At 36.4% G+C, this 18,217-nt stretch overlaps 1 protein-coding gene across 4 annotated transcripts in view; it reads right to left on the bottom strand.

The window, feature by feature from the left end:
• Positions 1-18,217, bottom strand: part of RABGAP1L (RAB GTPase activating protein 1 like) — a 665,825-nt gene that overhangs the window by 464,446 nt on the left and 183,162 nt on the right. For all 4 annotated transcript variants that reach the window (XM_068541282.1, XM_068541284.1, XM_068541285.1 and 1 more), the window contains exons 12-13: positions 15,073-15,166; positions 6,889-7,039 (exon numbers count right to left, since the gene is read on the bottom strand). In XM_068541282.1, coding sequence (XP_068397383.1) covers positions 6,889-7,039; positions 15,073-15,166 — 245 coding nt within the window. The remainder of the gene's footprint in view (positions 1-6,888; positions 7,040-15,072; positions 15,167-18,217) is intronic.

The raw sequence follows: 18,217 nt of genomic DNA, 5'->3' as shown, positions 1-18,217 counted from the left end.
TAAGATCACAGCGGTGAGCAAAATCCATACACAATCCTTGCTGACTTAGAGTTTACGGTGTAGAGTGTCCCCGTGGGTCATACTGAACTTCCCACAGCCTCTGACCATGGCAGGACCTTTCACAACTCTGTGTCTTTGGGAGTGGCATTGCCTCAGACTAAACATACCCTCCTGTTCTTTGTTCCTGGGCAGAGTTGGCTGCTCCAGTCTCTGTGCTCCCTTATCACCTTGTTCATATCTCTGTCACAGCACTTAACCATGTCATCACCATTTCTCTGCTTTCCGGACTGCCTCCTACACTGGACTGTATGTTCCTACAAGGTAGGATATCAGTGTTACTCTTAACACAGAAGACACCTTAATGTTTAATAAATGAAAGAATGAATTAGTGGCACAAGTACATAACAGAGTGTTACACACATCTTGTTTTCCTTCTTTCTCTTTATTTCTCAGATGGGTGTCCTGAAACCTGCACAGACATCAAGAACCCATAGTAATCTCCATATTTCCTAAAGTTCTTTTCTGTGCCACTCATTTAACATTGAAGCATATACTGCTTTATAATTTTCCCCGTCCCCTATCACAATGAGTGCTTACCATATATTAGGCATGCTCTGAGTGCTTTACATGAATTATCTTATTCAATCCTCACAACAATTCTGTACGATATGTATTATTAAGCCCATTTTACAAATGAGGGAATTGAGACTAAGGATAATTAAGGGACTTGCCCAAGGTCACAAGCTACTAACCAGCAGAGCTTGAAATCTGAACCCACGGTCTCCCTCCAGAGTGAGCACCAACATTTCCTCCCAAAGTGGAGCTGCAGCCTTCACCAAGGCAAGTTGTGCCTAAAAGCTCCTTGATGCTGCCAGTGGGATCAACAGAATTTCTCCATTATTTAGATGGATCAGCTCTTTTGGCTGGTCCTGCTTGGTCCTCGGCTCCAGATTAAGGTTACCAACCAGTTAGCCTGCAGCTCCTGTTCTGCTTCATCTTAAATCTAGTCTAGAGTGTTTCATCCTTTTTAAACCTTTGGTCCCTAGAGTCTTTTCCTATCAGTCAAAAAGATTTGCAAAGTTTTATTTTCCGTAGATTACACTACAAAAACAAGGCCAGAGAGAGTGACTGTTCCACACTGTAACCCCAGCCCTCTTCCCTGTTCAATATTACTCTCTAGCCTTGACCTACTAAGATTCAGGGTGGCTCAATCTACATGCCCCACTGGCCATTGCAAAACTCTCTATGCCAGTAATTCTGAGTGGCTCCTACCTACTCCCTGGCAAAACAACATAGGCTAGCACACCAGGACCTGCTGCTCAAACTAAACCATTGCTGTGCTCTCCCCAACTAGATGATAAAATTCCTGGGAAAAGACACTGTGCTTCACACTTTACCAGCTTTATCCACAACACAATGTAAGGCTTACAATTTAGGGGAAGAAGAAAAAAAAAAAAAGAATAAATGACTATATGAATAAGTCAACAAATGACCTTGGGTCCCTCGTGAGAGGGACAAAAACAAATTTTACTGCTCATCCAGTACATGCCAGGCCCTATACCAGACACAGGGTATCCACAAAGAGTAAAACAGTTGCGGTCCTTGCTCCCCTGGAGTTTAGAGTCTACTGGTGAAGTAGACCTTAATCAACTAAAAGCACATTGTGACAGCTCCCTCCCCTGAGGCAATGGTCGATATGCTAATATAATGGAGTCACAAAATCAAGTATATTTGAGGGCTGGTCAGGTATTACAACGTATGAAGAACAGAGAGTAAGTAATAAAGAGTAGTATGTCTATGGCAAAACAGAAAGTACAAGCTTGAGCCAGAAATGTATATTATTCTTTAATGTATTTATTGATGATTACACAAAGCATATGATAGGCTGGATCCAGCCTGCTATATGCCATCTAACCTGAAAAGGATGCTTCAGAATGTGATTTGTTTTTTCAAATTGTGGACTAGCGCACTATATACTATAGGATTTAAGGATAAACAGACTACTTTCTCATAGAAGCCAAATCTTAGTAGGTTTTCTGTAAATACTTCATATTCCTTCTTCCCTATATAATCTGATGTCTTTGGGAGGTCTTTAGCAAGTTTATATGCTCAAGCTGAACCATGTTATTAACTGACCTTGAAATCTTGCCGTTCCCTTAATAAGAGAGGAAAAATCAACTGGACCAAAAGAAAATGCTACCAGCTTTGGGCAAGAAAGTGCCAAATATGCAGGTACTTCTTACTGAAAATCCTCTGGGTGTTTATGTTCTTTCTCCTGAGCAGCTCCTAAGCTCATATGCATTCACCACCAAAGTGCATTCTTAATGCTCTTGGCTACAAGCACTTGCTGTCTCATTTCTACCCATAAGCATAGAGAAAGAACAAAATTATTTTTTAAATACTGACATTATTCATCTTATTTTTATTATGTTTGGCTATGAAGCAAGGAAGACAATGAAATTAAATATACCACTGTACTTCCTCTCACAGAAATGTTATGACTTGAGAGCCTGAATAAAGGCACATGATCAGAGCCACACATTTCTACGTTGTTTGTATGAAAATGTTTTTGATAAACTGCACTGTTAATGATAGAAATAACATTAAAAATTTTATGTGGTCATTGACTTATAAAGCAAAGTTGGAAATATTTATTATACTATCTTAAATTGTACATTATTAGTCAATCTCAAGTGGCGATTAGTAAACATTTGCTGTCCTAAAATAAATAAACTACTAGGTTTACATGCTTTTCATAATAAATTATTGCACAACAGATCTCAACTTCTGTCTCTACTAACAAGGCAGCTGTAGCAGAGAAAGGTACCTGTCTACCTAGTATCTATTCTCTTTCTTCCTTATTAATAAACTCGTATTTCAGTGGATGAAGAGGAGCAGCAATGTACCATCTTAAAAAAATATTTCCCAGCTTTCTATGGAGATAGCCATGTAACAGAATCCTGATCAAGGAGATTAAGTGGAAGCTGCTGTTTGGGCCTTAAGGAAAAAATATTTAAAAGGGTGACAGACCTGGTTCTGTCAAAAAGAGATATGCCAAAAAGAGGTCTAGGCTCATGGAAGGTTCAGGCTCATGGAAGGTCCAGGCTCATGGGACGTAACCTCTAAAAGCTTGGAATTTCCCAAATGACGGGGACATCTTTGTTATTCATGGTGGGCCCCTCCAACCACATCTGACAGTTTACGCTTACATTTTGGGTGACTCATGGAAGGGCCCTAGAGAGCTTATGCTAATAAGAGGACTAAGCATGGGAGCTGGCCAACCATGTAATTAGAGGATAGGGGTGTTGAGCCAGGTGATATCAATCCAGTCTCAGGGGAGGGAACAAGAGAAGGCTAAAGACTGAGTTCAACCAAGTGGGCGATGATTCAATCAATCATATATACATATGATGAAACCCCAGTAAAAACTCTGGACACCGAAGCTTGCTGAAATGCCTGGGATGGTGATAGGTACTACTACAGATTGATGCTGGGAAGGTAATATGTCCCTGAGGACAATGCAAGCTTCCTGTTTGGAACCTTCTCAGTCCCAGATTCTGTCCAATGTATTTCTTCCTTTGGCTGGTTCTGATTTATATATGATTTGCATCCTTTTGCTATTAAAAAAAAAGAACTGTAATTGTAAGTATAACACTTTGCTACATGCCTGAGGAAGTCTATGGGGACCCCCAAATTTGTAGCCAACTGGTATGAAGTGAGAATGGTTCTGGGGACCCCCAAACTTGCAGCTGGTGTCAGAATCTTGGGCAGACTTGAGAGTCTGGAGGACTGTCTGGCTGCCTTTGTCTTTTCTCTTTTCTGGACACAGCACTTGATGTAGAGCAGCCATCTTGTGACAACAAGGTGGCAAGCATATGCCAAGTATATCAGACAGGGTTCAGTCAGGGACATAGAACCCACTCTAAGTATTTCAAAAAGGATTTAATGCAAGGACTTAGGCACTTACACACTGGAAGACCAAAAGATTGGGAACATCACTGCTAGCTTTCAGGTTTGCCACCGCAACTACAGTCCAAAGAATCAGGAGGCTGCTATTGCTACTCAGGATAGGAAACTGCAGGAAAAAGGAACTACAGAATGAAGGCATGTGATTCAGAATGGAACGCCCAGAGCAGATGCAAAATCTCACAACTGGCAAGGCCCAGGCATCTGCCCACCACTGCCAGAGAAAAATAATGTGGCTTTTTTTCCTCCCTCCAGTCTTCACAGGCAGAAAGTAAATCACAGCCAGAACCCCACAGTGAAAGGAGTCCAGGAATATTTTATTCAATGAAAACATTTATGTCATTCTGTCTCTTGATCTTAAACTTTTTCCTAAAAATTGTATATTCAAAACTACCATGTTGCTTGGTATATATGGTAAAGCTTGTATCACATGTATGAACATATGTATTGTCAGGAGTTTATAAATAATATTTTGGGAGACTATTTTCATTTTTCTCCCAAAGTCTGAAATATTAAAAGGTATGAACTAACAAAGCCTCTTAGTGGAGGAAGGAATATGACAGTCGCTGCTATGCCATGAGCAGCCACTAAAGGTATACAGCTTGTTAATTACGTGCAAAAGTGATTTGACGCCAAGAGTTATGGTCTCTGGACATTTTTGCTCAGATAGCCTCATCAATAAAAATGTCTGAGCATAAACTTCCAATATACGTATATTTATTATTTATTTTTATTATTCACAAGTGCTACTGTACTAATATAAATACTATAGAGCATAGAAATGTAGAGAAAAATTTAAAAATGAAAAATGTTTGTTTAAATAAAATGCTACAAAAATACTATTCAATATTGAACATGGGTCATTTAAAATTTTTTTATCTTGTGTAATTTTTCTATTGAGATAAACTTCACATGACATAAAATTCACCATTTTAAAGTGTACAACTCAGTGGTTTTTAGTATATTCACAATGTTGTGCAACCATCACCTCTAACTCCAGAATATTTCCATCACCCCAAAAAGTAACCCCACACCTGTTAGCAGTCACTCCCAATTCCTCCCTTCCCCATCCCCTGGCAAACATTAGTCTACTTTCTGTCTCTCTATATTTGTCTATTCCAAACATCTCATATAAATAGAATCATACAATATGACTCCTCATCTCTTGATATGTTTGTTTAGCAGTTTATAAAATGACAGTTTGAAAACTTTCCAAAATCAGTTTTTTGGTTCATGGTTTTAATCATGATCACATCTGGAAAATAATAACAAAGAGCAATAGATCCAAGCAGAGGCACATCATTTGCTTCAGTCCCACCCATCAACCATTTTGTTGAAATTTGGCTAGGAGAGTACTCATTTTCTCAAAGTATTCTTACAAGTAAACCAGAAGGTGTTGTATTTTCATATTTTTAACAATCAGTCTCAAATTCTCTGCAACCGTTTGCACAAGTTTTAAACACACCTGAAATTTCTGATTCCAGATTTTAAAGTAAGAAAATGGTAAGAGTTTTGTAATAACACAGGCATGTAGTTTTCAGTCACAAAATCACATAGTAATGTTTAAATTGCTAAATGTTTCAAACATCCTTCTCTATAACATGAATTTATTTCCCAAAGTAGTTGCTTTGTCATCCATTACCATAAGATTAATTTTTGCTTGAAGGACAGATTAGTGTGTTTATTTTTTTTAAATATCTTGACATGTAACATCCTGTGACAGCAGTCTTTATGAACCACCCACCTACCCTATGAAGATTTAAAACTAGATAACCTGTAAATCCACTTAATCTAACACAAGCAAACTGCAAGAAAACTGAGTATTCTAAAAGCGAATATACGAGCGTGAGCACCACTGTTATTCCATTCCAAGGTGTGCAAATCCCTTCTTCCCCCAGGTCACTCCTGAACCACACGGGACAAGTGGCCATCAGACCCAAGGACCTAGCATGGCACAACAAATATTAGTATAGCTGAATAACATTTTGCATTTGTAACTTAAAAAATGCAAATGGAACTTTAGACATCTCTGCCCCCAACATCAGTGGATCATCTTGCACATCCCACTATAGAACATACTAATCATAAAAAATGGTATAAAGGTTTTTAAAAAAAAAAAATGCATGAATTTAGCAGTGACTGAATATACTAGGCACTCAGAAAATATTTGTGAAAGGGAGGGCGGCAAAGAGGTAAGGAAGGGAAGAAGGAATCAGAGGGGCTAAAGAATTTTAAAAGTTGATATAGCCTGAGGAATAAAGTCTTACTTATCAAAAAAATTCATTTATGAATAGAGATTTTCTAAAAAACAAACAAAATGTTACCATTGTTTTAAAATCCATGATTTATTAGAGTAGATTAAGAAAGTAGGAGGTAAGACCTAAGAAGAGAGCCTAGGATCGAGGATTACCCTTACCTGTGCTCTAAAATCAGTTCTTTGGGCATAAGCAAAGGAATTTACATTGGAACCAGAGGCTCCTGACAGGATAAGGATATGGGCAACTATCCACATCATTTAAGTGTAAGGTTACATAAGCACAGAAGGGCTTATAATTTCATTTTAAGTTAATTTGACTTTAAAATTATACTAGAGTACAGTTATACTGTGTACAACTGTACATAAATCTCATACAGTAAGAAAGGTTAATCGAGAGTACTTGAAATATAAGTATATTCCAACTTAGTAAATAGTTATAAAGTTACTAGAACAAAAAAATGAAAGCCAAGGCATTAAGTGTTCATAGATCACTACAGTGCATTGTTTATCACTGTCCAACAAGTGTTTAGAACAAAAGGCAACTATTCACTGAACAACAATAGAGTTTTTAAAGAAGTTCAAAGCACTTATGACTTACTGGAGCTATGAAAACAGGATTTACTTAATATACTGTTGCATGAGAATAATATGAAAAGATCTCCTACCTTTGTGATAAGAAGTCGGTACCTATCCAGCATTGCCTGGTTGTCATGGCAGCCTGCTAATAATTGCCATACCTCTGCCCTCAATGCTTCAGGAACACCACTCTTCACCAGAGTAGATAGCCCTTTTGGTCGCGCACCAAGATTACTGTGCCTGAGAAAACAAGAAAATAAACCATTCATACTCCCTTCGCCTCTGCTGACCTGCTGTTGTTATGAAAAGTATATTGATGAGTTTATATAAAAGTGCAAGACTGGATCAGGAGAAAAATGGCAGGGAGGGGCATGAAATAATAATAGTAGTGTTTAAGTTTAGTAATGTCTTCAACTTTTTTTCTTGATTGCATCTTCTTTATTAGTGAACCATGTTATTCCACCCACAAGGAAAGTTCTTTCTTCTCCTCATTTACTTTTTAATCATCCTATGAACCTATTCAGAATAATGAATGTGTTAACTATATATTTCTAGGCAGCATTCCAAGGCATAAAAAGAGCCATTTGAATCCCCTAAGATGAATGTATGACAAGTTGGCTAATGACGTGTGTATGGTAAGGGTTGGGGACAAGGGATGCTGAAAGTAGATCAGGGGCCTATCACACCTTGACTATATACCTCTACATCCTGACCCAAAGTGCTTCCTAAAGGAAGAACCTAGCCCTTTCCTACAAAACATATACAACCTATCCAACTCCCCAGCAACATACACTTATCAGCCTTACCCATTTCCAAGGGTGTTTAGAATTGGAACAATGACAAATACACTGTCATGAAGTCAATGATCACATAGTAGGTATGCTACTATGATAATCTGTCCAACTGAACAAGAAACTGAACTGTAGTTCCCAGTCTATGCCCAGCTTGAACCTGGAGCTATGTTCTATGCCTTTTTGTTCAGACTTTATCTCTACTTCGCTGCTCACCTTTGATCTCTTAGAGCTGATCCTAGTGTAACCATCTGGACTCCAAACCTTAATGAGGTACTCTGGTTTGGTTAACATCCCAGGTTCTGGTTTCAAGTTTTAAGCCTGAAAAGTCATAGAAACCACATGCCTATTTTCTAAAATTGGCCTCCCATCTACTTTACCTACTTCTCTATCTTTACACACTCTTCCAGCTCCAGGCCAGACCTCAGTTTTGGCATGCCCTTCATCTGAAAATATGTTCCATGCTTTCCCCATCCTCTCATAGTCCAGCTATCTTGGAAAAACTATAATAAGTTCCATAACTCGAAAGTTCAAGTAAACTCATCTCATTAATATCTTTAATAAACCATCAAATGTATGACCATTCTGCTTTCTTTCAGCCTCATAAAGGAAAACGTTTATATTGTTGAGTTAGGGAACCTAAGCTGATAATACTGACAGGCTTGAAGCAAAACAAAGTAAAAAGAGGTAGAGCTTACATGATGTAACATGCTACGGCACCATTAAAGAACATAATTATGCTGCTAAGTGAAAAAAGCAGGTTTCAAAATAGTATATATGGTATTATTTAAAATACACATTCTCTCTCTCACACTCTCTCCCTAACACATACTATTTTGAAACCTGCTTTTGACATGCATAGGGAAAGAATATGGAAGAATAAACTCCAAAATATCTATGTAATGGAATTAAGAGAGAAAGTACTCCTTTTATTTTCCTATACTGTTTGAAATATTTACAATGGTCTTGAATGTTTTTATAATAATACACCAAAAAACCCATTTCAGGTCTTTAAATTTCTCTCATGGACTTCAATTAAAATATAAATTTAGTTAATTTGGAAAAACACCATAGCTAAATATGTTCCATAAAATATGTCAAGTAGATAGAGTATTAATTATTCTTGAGAAGACTTATACCTGAGTAAACTGTATGACACATGGATTTCCTTCCTACTGCCTCTTCTTCACTATCCAACTGAATTTAAGATTAGCAAAAGAGGGCCCTCCCTCGTGGTGCAGTGGTTGAGAATCTGCCTGCCAATGCAGGGGACACGGGTTCGAGCCCTGGTCTGGGAAGATCCCACATGCCGCGGAGCGACTAGACCCGTGAGCCACAATTGCTGAGCCTGCGCGTCTGGAGCCTGTGCTCCGCAACAAGAGAGGCCGCGATAGTGAGAGGCCCACGCACCGCGATGAAGAGTGGCCCCCACTTGCCGCAACTAGAGAAAGCCCTCGCACAGAAACAAAGACCCAACACAGCCATAAATAAATAAATTTTTTTTTAAACCTATAAAAAAAAAGATTAGCAAAAGAATACTGCACCACAAGAGAGCCAGGATCAGTCATAAAAGGGTCTTTTTTGTAATTTATTATTTGATTCTGATTATACTTTTGAATAGGAAAAACATATGTGGTTTGAGGGCTAAGAAAGTTTCTGTACTCCTAATGTAAAAAAAAAAAAATGAGTTAACTAAAAACAACAGTGTGCAAAGGGCTAAGCTCATTTCCTATGAAATTAAATGCAAAATATGCTGAATTATGAGTCCCATAATGTACAATATCATATAGGAATTCAAATTAATTAAATAGATTACATGTTATACAGAAATCAAGGTCATCACTGTGTATCTACAGCTATGAAAATTCCAATAAATATCTCCTATAAAAGAAACCTTTATTCCACCCCACATCACACTCTAGATATCATACTGTCTCCTACCTTGCACATCAAATTTCTCTAAAGGATCGCTGTATACTCACTATCTTTATTTCTTCCCCTCACACTCATCCCTCAGCTCAACTCAACATGGCTTCTCTATCTCTCCTAGAAACAGTTTTCACTTAAGCAATACATGACCTCTCTCTATGCCACTAAATACAAAAGACATATTTTTCACTCCTTTCACTGTTGACCACTTTGTTTCCCTTGGCTTCAATAACAAAGCACTCTCTTTCCCCCCCTCCCACAAACCCCACTGATGATTGCTTCTCCTCTATTAACCTCTTAAGTGTTCTGAGCTTTTAATCTCTCCAGTTTCCCTCAGTGATCTAATTCTCTTCAGTCTCTTGCCTCTGGGCATTATCATCCATGCCCATGTATTCTGAGCTCCAGAAATCAACATGCTCAAATCTAAACTCATATTCTTTCTTCCTAAACCTCATCGTTTTCCAGGGTATCCTACCTCAGTGATTGTCACTACAATCCAACCAAATTAGAAACCTAGGAGTTATGGTTGACATTACTCTCTGTCCCATAATCCTTTACTAATCCATCAAGAAGTCTAATGCATTTTATTTTCCCAACCTGTCCAAAATCCATGCACTTCTACTTCCACTGCCACCAACTGTAGTCACTCTACAACCTCTACAGTGACCTCCTAACATCCACTCATCCTACTACGATATGCTTCCAATACGGCAGACAAAATGAAAAGGACAAACAGCTTGATTAAGTGTTATGTTGGCTCAAATTACTTTGTATAATGATTTATATAAGATTTTGAATCTGGAATATCTCTTCCTACTCATGCATACACACACCTTAAGGTTAATAGTCAACAGTCCCTAATACACATTTTACCACAATATGATTCAACTCAACCAACATTCAGCTTCTAGCTGACCCTCAGCCATCTGTTTGGCTGGGTATAATAGAAAAGTCTTTTCTCCTCTCTTAAAAACCCAGGCACTATTTATCTTTACAGACTGACATTTAAAAAGAACTAGGTCATTCATAACACAACATGATTAACAGCTTTAATTTACTGATTATTCTTGTAATGACACAGTAATTATATTGCATATAGCACCCTAGTACTTACGAGATACTAGTGGATACTAAGCCAAATGCTACTAGTATACATCTATGACCAGAGAAGACCCAAACAAAAGAACAATCTATAGAAATAATCATTGTTTTAATATTTCTAATAAAAATATAACTACATATGGCCATTGCTTTAATAGCGTACAACATTAACTGCAGCTATCAAGAGACTTGGAAATAGGCTAGTTATGACAGGTGCTGAACTCTGCACTAGAAGCAAGATAGGTATCAAATTATTCAAAAAGTCACACATAAACCAGACATATACTAAACAAGTAGTAATCGGGCAGTTTTTAATGCATGAATATAAACTCCACAAGGGCAGGAATCTCTGTCTTCTTTAGTTATGTATCCCAAGCACCTACAACAGTGCCTGGCATATAAAAGGTCTTCAGTACATTTTAGGTAAATGAATAGATTTATGAAACTAAATTAATATGATCAACTACTAAGGCTAAGCTAAAGAATGCTTTTTTAAAAGCAAACATTCTCATTGATTCTAATAGGATCATAAAGCTGTTTTATATTCATCTAGTTACCTTCAAAGAGGCATCTTTTCTTGAAACTATCTGGGCATGTAAGAACTTTCTCTATTGTTAAAGCTGTCCAGAAGAGAATTTCAAAGGGAAGCTATCATTTCTAACAAAAACAGAAGAGAAATCAAGAGATGAGAAGAAAAGCCATTGAATGAAACTGAGTGGTCACTGATGGAATTAGGGCAGTTTTGATAGAGGGGAGGTGGAAGTAAGTGCTTAGAAGATATGAGAATGTGAGGGCAGCAGCCTGACCCATTTTAAAAGGTTTTCTCAGAAAAGGGAATAGCTAGAACTGAAACTAAAAGATGGAGAACATCAAGTAAAGTTAGGGATCTGTCCTTTCCCCATTAATGATAAGACCTAGATATGTCAACCTAGGTCTTACTTTAAGTTAAACAAGCTACATGAAGAAAACTTTCAAGAAAAGAGACAGATTAAAGGTCACTGGGAAAATCAAGAGCACATATTTTATTCTGATTTGTATATGTTTTGGCCGGGTTTTTTCATCAGTCAAAAAAGTGGAACATTATATTGATGTGAAAAGGAAGGAAGCTATGGATGTTCATGCTTAGTGATTCAAATCCTTCATGTTTCCCAAGTTAGATTTTTTTTTCCCCTGTCAGTCTGCTGATGCTCAGCTAGGTTGAGAAACCACAGACTAAGAACACATTTTCCCACTGTGATAATATGTATAGCCATGAAAAGTACAATCAAAGTGCCTATTAAATGCATACTGATTTTCTGAAAGTCTAATAAAAGAGAATGAATAGTTTGAAGATGGTTTTATTTATATATAATAAATTAATACTCAATTTTTACCTCAGAGGTTCACTTCATTTTTTTGGTTAGAAAATCTTCCTGCCACAAAAGCTGACTTACATCTAAGGGTTCAGCATCAGCACTCTGCTTTCTTAAGCTATCCAGAAATAATTCTGCCCCAATTCCTTAAATTCTTTAAATAATTTAATGTATAAGTCATCAGCATTACCATTCTGAATATATTCAGAAAAAAGAAATCTTGCTACCACTTCAGTTTGGTGTTTCCAAGTCCTCCCTTCACAAACATTTCCTCATTTCCTCTCTCCCTGACCCTCTCCCTCTCCTCTCTCAATCCTTGTTTCCTCTTTTTTTTTTAATTTAGTTCCTTCATCAAGACACCTTAACTCCAGTCTTGTATGAAGACCTCCATTACTGAACATTTTACAGTCTGTTTTCCATTTTCTTTTCCATAGTATCCTTATTTTTTTCTGATAATTTCAAATTAGTATTAAAGAGTCTTCCTTTGTATCTTTCTAATAGTATATTTCATTTTTTGAATTCTGATTTTATCCATAAAAGCTTCACTTTACTTTAATAGAGTGACCTAGTTGTTTTATAATAAGTTAAAAATACTTTCAACTATGTTTTATTTAAAAGTTCCTTGAGAACACAGGCTGTCTCCTCATAAAAATCTCCCCAAAGCACAAAGTGTAGTGTTTTCCCCAAAAGGTGCTTTACCTAAATAAATCACAAAAATATCTTCATGTAAGTCCCTAAGCTAGTATTCCTAAGACTCACTGAAAAGCTCTAAATCTAAAAAAGATGAATGTTTAAAAAAGATATTCCAAGAGCAATTTAAAGATTTTGTCACTTCTTGTGTAATAGATATAAACTCTCAAATAGGCAAATTTTATCGTTTTCATATGAATTGTCATGACACAACTGCAATAATAAGCCAAATAAAATAAAAATACATACTTGAATTGTAAAAGATCCAGCAAGTTTTCTAAAGGTCTAAAAATCAGTTATCTTAGTCCTTTAAAATAGCTCCCTCAGATTCTTTCAATGAGTTTCTTGAAGCCCACTACTAAAAATATAATGTAGAAAGATGGTATTTTATTTCTGCAAAAAATGTACACTGAATGATAGCTGAGAAATCCCATCAACTCTACTTCAGAATTCTTTCTCTGTTTGGAACTCCTCTCCATACAAAAGACCCATGAGTTTGGTATAGACCTCATCAACCCATGCAATTACATCCTAACTAGCTTCTCTATTAACAGTTTCTTCCTACTCCAAAATTGCCTTTCTAAATAATAAAAAGCATCATAGCAATTTCACCTTTAAAATATTTGTTGGGGATTTTCTTTATCACATTTATTGTATTTTTTTTTTTCTACTTTTGTGTTCATTCGAAAATTTCCATTGGGTCCTCAGTGCTAACAGAAGCATTTATCCATCATGTCACAATTATCTGTTTAAATGTCTATATGCCTCTATAAGATGGTAAACTCTTTGGGGGTAGGAATTATCTCCTATTCATCTTTAAATCAGCATACAATTCCTAAGAGAGAATAGATGAATTTTTTAAGTTGGGTAAAAAATCAAGTGATTGTCATTTTATAAAAAAGAAATGTCTTAACTATTTTCTTAACAAAATGGTTAAGAAATTTGAAACAACCTCAGTGTTTCAGTTGTTTTGTTAAAATGGTCTGTTATGAGTGTATATTCCCACCCTTCTTGATTATGAACCTCAAACGTAGGAACTGTGTATTTATCTATGTATCTCCTAGAACCTAAGAGGATGCTGTATATTGAACCAAGTTATAAATCTTGCTTTTTATAAATAAAGACCTCAATTGGCTGTTTAATTAGTCATAAAAGTATTTTGTTTTCCTGTCCACCATACTGTCATTTTCATGATCTCTCTTTAAACTCATACAAGAAGTCTGGGAAGGGTATCAATTTTCCTAGTTTATTCTCTCTTGTACTAAAACTTCTACATGCTCCTATAAAAAGTAATCCAGAAACCTATGTACATTATAGAAATGGCAGCCTGTCCAACTGGTTAAAAAGTTCTGGCTCGGGAGCCAGACTGCCTAAGTTCAAATTCTGTCATTTACTTGCTGCATGATCATGGGCAAATTATTTATTGACCATGGGCTCTTGAGCAAGTTACCTATTTGCTGCCATTATTTGTTGTGTATTTTTATACTAGCTACCTTACATAGCTGTGCCTCCGTTTTCTCATCTGTAAAATGAAGATAATAATAATCCCTAAGTCAGAGGGTTGTCATGATGATAATTAACTAAGGTATCTAAAGTGCTTAGAACAGCACTAGACACACAGTAAGTACACTTAAGCCAGCTATTACTTTTGTAGCCATGCCTCACCTTTCCTTCTGTTACAATGAATGTTCTGTGCTTCTAAATACAACTCCTCCACTAGTCAACAAGTCCATCTCTTCTTGCCTATTCATCGACTTCTCTTGCAACTGTGCCCTCTTCCTCTGGCATTATCAAATTTTTCTTCCTACTAGATCATTTCCAACAACATACAATGTACAGGCTATATTGGCCATCTTAATTTTCAGAATAATCTCTCAACCCACATCCACTTCCTAATTATGTCCCTATTCCTTATCCTCTCCTTCTAGCAAAACTTCTCTGAAGACCTATCTATCTATAACTGCTGATTACCTTTCCTCTTAGACATAGTCCAATCAGGCTTCCATTCCTACCTCTCCACAGAGGGGTTCTTGTCCAAGTAACCAGTGACATTCAAATCGCTGGACCCAGCGAAATTCTCAGGCTTCCTCTGACTTGACCTATCAGCAGTTGATCGCTTCCTCCTTCTTAATAGCCTTAATTCACTTGATTTCTACCTTGGTTCTCCTCCTACCCTTGGTTCTCCTCCTCCAAAGGAGCTTTCTTGGACTCCTTTGCACGATCTTTCCTACTCATCTTTCCAACTGCCAAACACTGGAGTGGTTGAGGGCTCAACCCCTAGATGACTATCTATATTGACTGCCTAAGTAATCTCAAGATTAAGATATATAAACACACAGATTTTAATTAATAAAGCAAATTAACATCAATTATGTAAATATAAAATTTTCAATTAAAAAAAAAATTTTACCATCTTCCTAGCAATTCTCCCCAAGAATATAGGATCTTCTCAGGGCAATCCTTAGACACATCACCTGTTCCACTCGAGAGTTCATTATCACTCTCTGCAGAAGAAATACAAAAGGAACAAACATTATATTACATACTATATTAGATATTAATGTATTTTAAAACAAGAAACATGACTGTGTGTCTAATGAACCAATCAAATACTCTTGCTTAATTATTACACCCATTGCAAAAATAACAGTATTTCATTGATACATTTTATCTTTAGTGCCTAAATAAATATTTTCAAATCACAAGTTTTTATGAAAATTCTTGTCTACAGTTTATACAGTGTGAAATTGAAAATACCTATAAATAAATATCTTTACCCAAAGAGAGAAAATTTAAAAGCTAATGGTAACACGATTAGAAATTCCTATATGGCGCTTTACTCATCAGTTGAACATTCTCAGATATTAATATTTTATGTAAATTATTTATATTTTTTTATTACTATAGTTATTAATATTTAGTGAGACAAATAAATACTAAAAACAAGAGTCAGACATATATATCAATATATAACACTGAGAAGCATTTATAATATGATACAAACACACAACCAGAAATGTAAAAAAAATTCTTTAAGGTTTTTTAAAGATATATTGATAAGTACAAGATATTTTTGACTAAGGAAAGATGAAACTATTTGGCCTTTTAAAATGGCAACTGTATAAAACATCCCAAGATGTAAAGTAATAGTTTCAGAAAGAATAAGATAGGTTGAGTTACAGTTTACAATCAGTGGTGAAAATGAGTAATTCTAAGGTCTATAAATCTTTTGAGTGGTAACAGAGTTGGTAGAGAAAGATGTAATGGGCACAATTCACCTACATTATAACAAAGCCTTTGACACAGTACTACCTAAGAAAAGGCTGAAGAAGTACTGTCTGAATGATGAAATAAGCTAGATAAAAATCTGTCTGGCTGATGGCAAGTACTAAGGTTTAATCAATTCTGTTACAGTATAATAGGGATTGGCATTAAGTGAATCACATTGGGATCTGTGTTAAGAACAGTTTTACTTAGCATGCTACAAAATCCCATGATCCAAGCATAAACTCATTCATGTATCAGTGGATATATTCAACACCAAAAATTAATGTGATAAATAAAGGTTTATATGGCCAGGTTAAAAGATCTGGTCATATCCATCCGAAAAGATTTTATCACATATTTAGTAAAATATAAACAAACTCTATGCACACACACAGACAAATGCTTCACCATCTTTAGGACGATACTGGATAAACAAGAATCACGAGGGACATTTTATTCAAAAAGTAAGTATTGGGACTTCCCTGGTGGCGCAGTGGTTAAGAATCCGCCTGCCAATGCAGGGGACATCGGTTCGAGCCCTGGTCCGGGAAGATCCCACATGCCATGGAGCAACTAAGCCCGTGTGCCACAACTACTGAGCCTGAGCTCTAGAGCCCGTGAGCCACAACTACTGAGCCCACATGCCACAACTACTGAAGCCCACGCACCTAGAGCCCGTGCTCTGCAACAAGAGAAGCCACTGCAATGAGAAGCCTGCGCACCGCAACAAAGAGAAGCCCCCGCTCACCGCAACTAGAGAAAGCCCGCACGCAGCAACGAAGACCCAATGCAGCCAAAAATAAGTAAATAAATTTATTAAAAAACAAAACAAAACAAAAAAACTAATGAAAGCCAAAATTTTAAAAAAAAAAAAAGCAAGCATTATTCTGGATGGTGGGATGAAGGTTGAAAGGATATACACTAACATCACTGCTCTAGAAATACCTCACATAAGCAACTCTATGAACTTTGCAACAAGTTCATCATGAAAATAATAGAAATGAGAGATTTTTTTAAAGCTAAAGCACATGAAGTATTACTAAGTACTGGAGGAATAAGGTAAACAGAACCAACTGAAGCCTTAATATTAAAATATCCTAATGTGAACTACTACCCCTTATAATCCTTATAATTTTTTAAACTGAACTGAGGCACTTCTGAGAGTAATATAAAATGAATAAAGGAAACCTCATTTAAAGTGAAGTCAGGAAGCCATGAAGGGGCAGTTCTCACACATGTATCATTCACCGCAGCTTACAGACCCCAGCAGGAAGAAAGATTTCCTCCTGATCCAGCACGGACAAGCTGTCTGCCATCTGCAGCCAATGAAGAACCCCCACAGCCCTCCCCAATTTCCTCCTTTCCTCTATAAAAGCAAGGCCCTCTCATCCATTCTCCAGATATGCCTATAGTTCACCATTTTTTGCTTGTCCCAAACTGCACGTCTCAGCTATTCCAAAATAAACTTATTTTGCTGGTAAAATAATTGGCTGGTTTTGTTTGTTTAAAATCAACAGGGAAAAGGGACACTATTAAAAGTTACACTGGAAAACAGGTTAAACTTAGACTATCTCAGGCAAACAGACTGCTGGTCACCCCTCTTATTAATTAGTACCAAGCATAATATTAAGTACTTATAAATTGATATTCAATTAAGCAGGGTCCAAGATGATCCTACTTTATACTCTAATTTGCTACACAGTAAATCATAATACACCAAGGTGCCAAATTATTTGATGAAGTTGTACATGCTAAACTGGAGACCAAAATCTAAGAACACAATGAAAAGGAAAAAGAAAAAAGGAAACAAACACTGATGGACATCATTAATCTTGATTATGATAAAACTCAAAAAGTACTACTGATATAGAGAATCTTTCAGATTCTTATTATTCTTGTTGGGAAAGGAATCCCTAAGCATGAAACAAAACCAAGATGCTATAAGAAAGAGTAAGAAATATAACTACCTATAAATTAAAAACTTCTATGAAGTAAGGTACAATATATATTAAAAAATAAGCAAAAAAATTTTTCCAACATATGACAGGGCTATTTTACCTAATATACCAAGATCTTACTAAGCAATAAAATAAAGAACAATCCAACAGAAAATTGGGCCAAGGACATGAACATAGTACAGGTCAAAAAATATAAAATACAACTAGCCAATAAAGATATTAAAGAAAGCCCTATCTCAATAATTTTTCAATGCAAATTAAAACAATGAAACATATTCACCAATTAGACTGGCAGACAGTATAAAGAATAATAATACCTAGTGTTGATAA

The sequence above is a fragment of the Eschrichtius robustus genome, chromosome 3 (assembly GCF_028021215.1).
Source record: "Eschrichtius robustus isolate mEscRob2 chromosome 3, mEscRob2.pri, whole genome shotgun sequence".
In the NCBI taxonomy this organism is placed as follows: domain Eukaryota; kingdom Metazoa; phylum Chordata; class Mammalia; order Artiodactyla; family Eschrichtiidae; genus Eschrichtius; species Eschrichtius robustus.
This window is presented reverse-complemented; position numbering and strand designations above follow the sequence as displayed.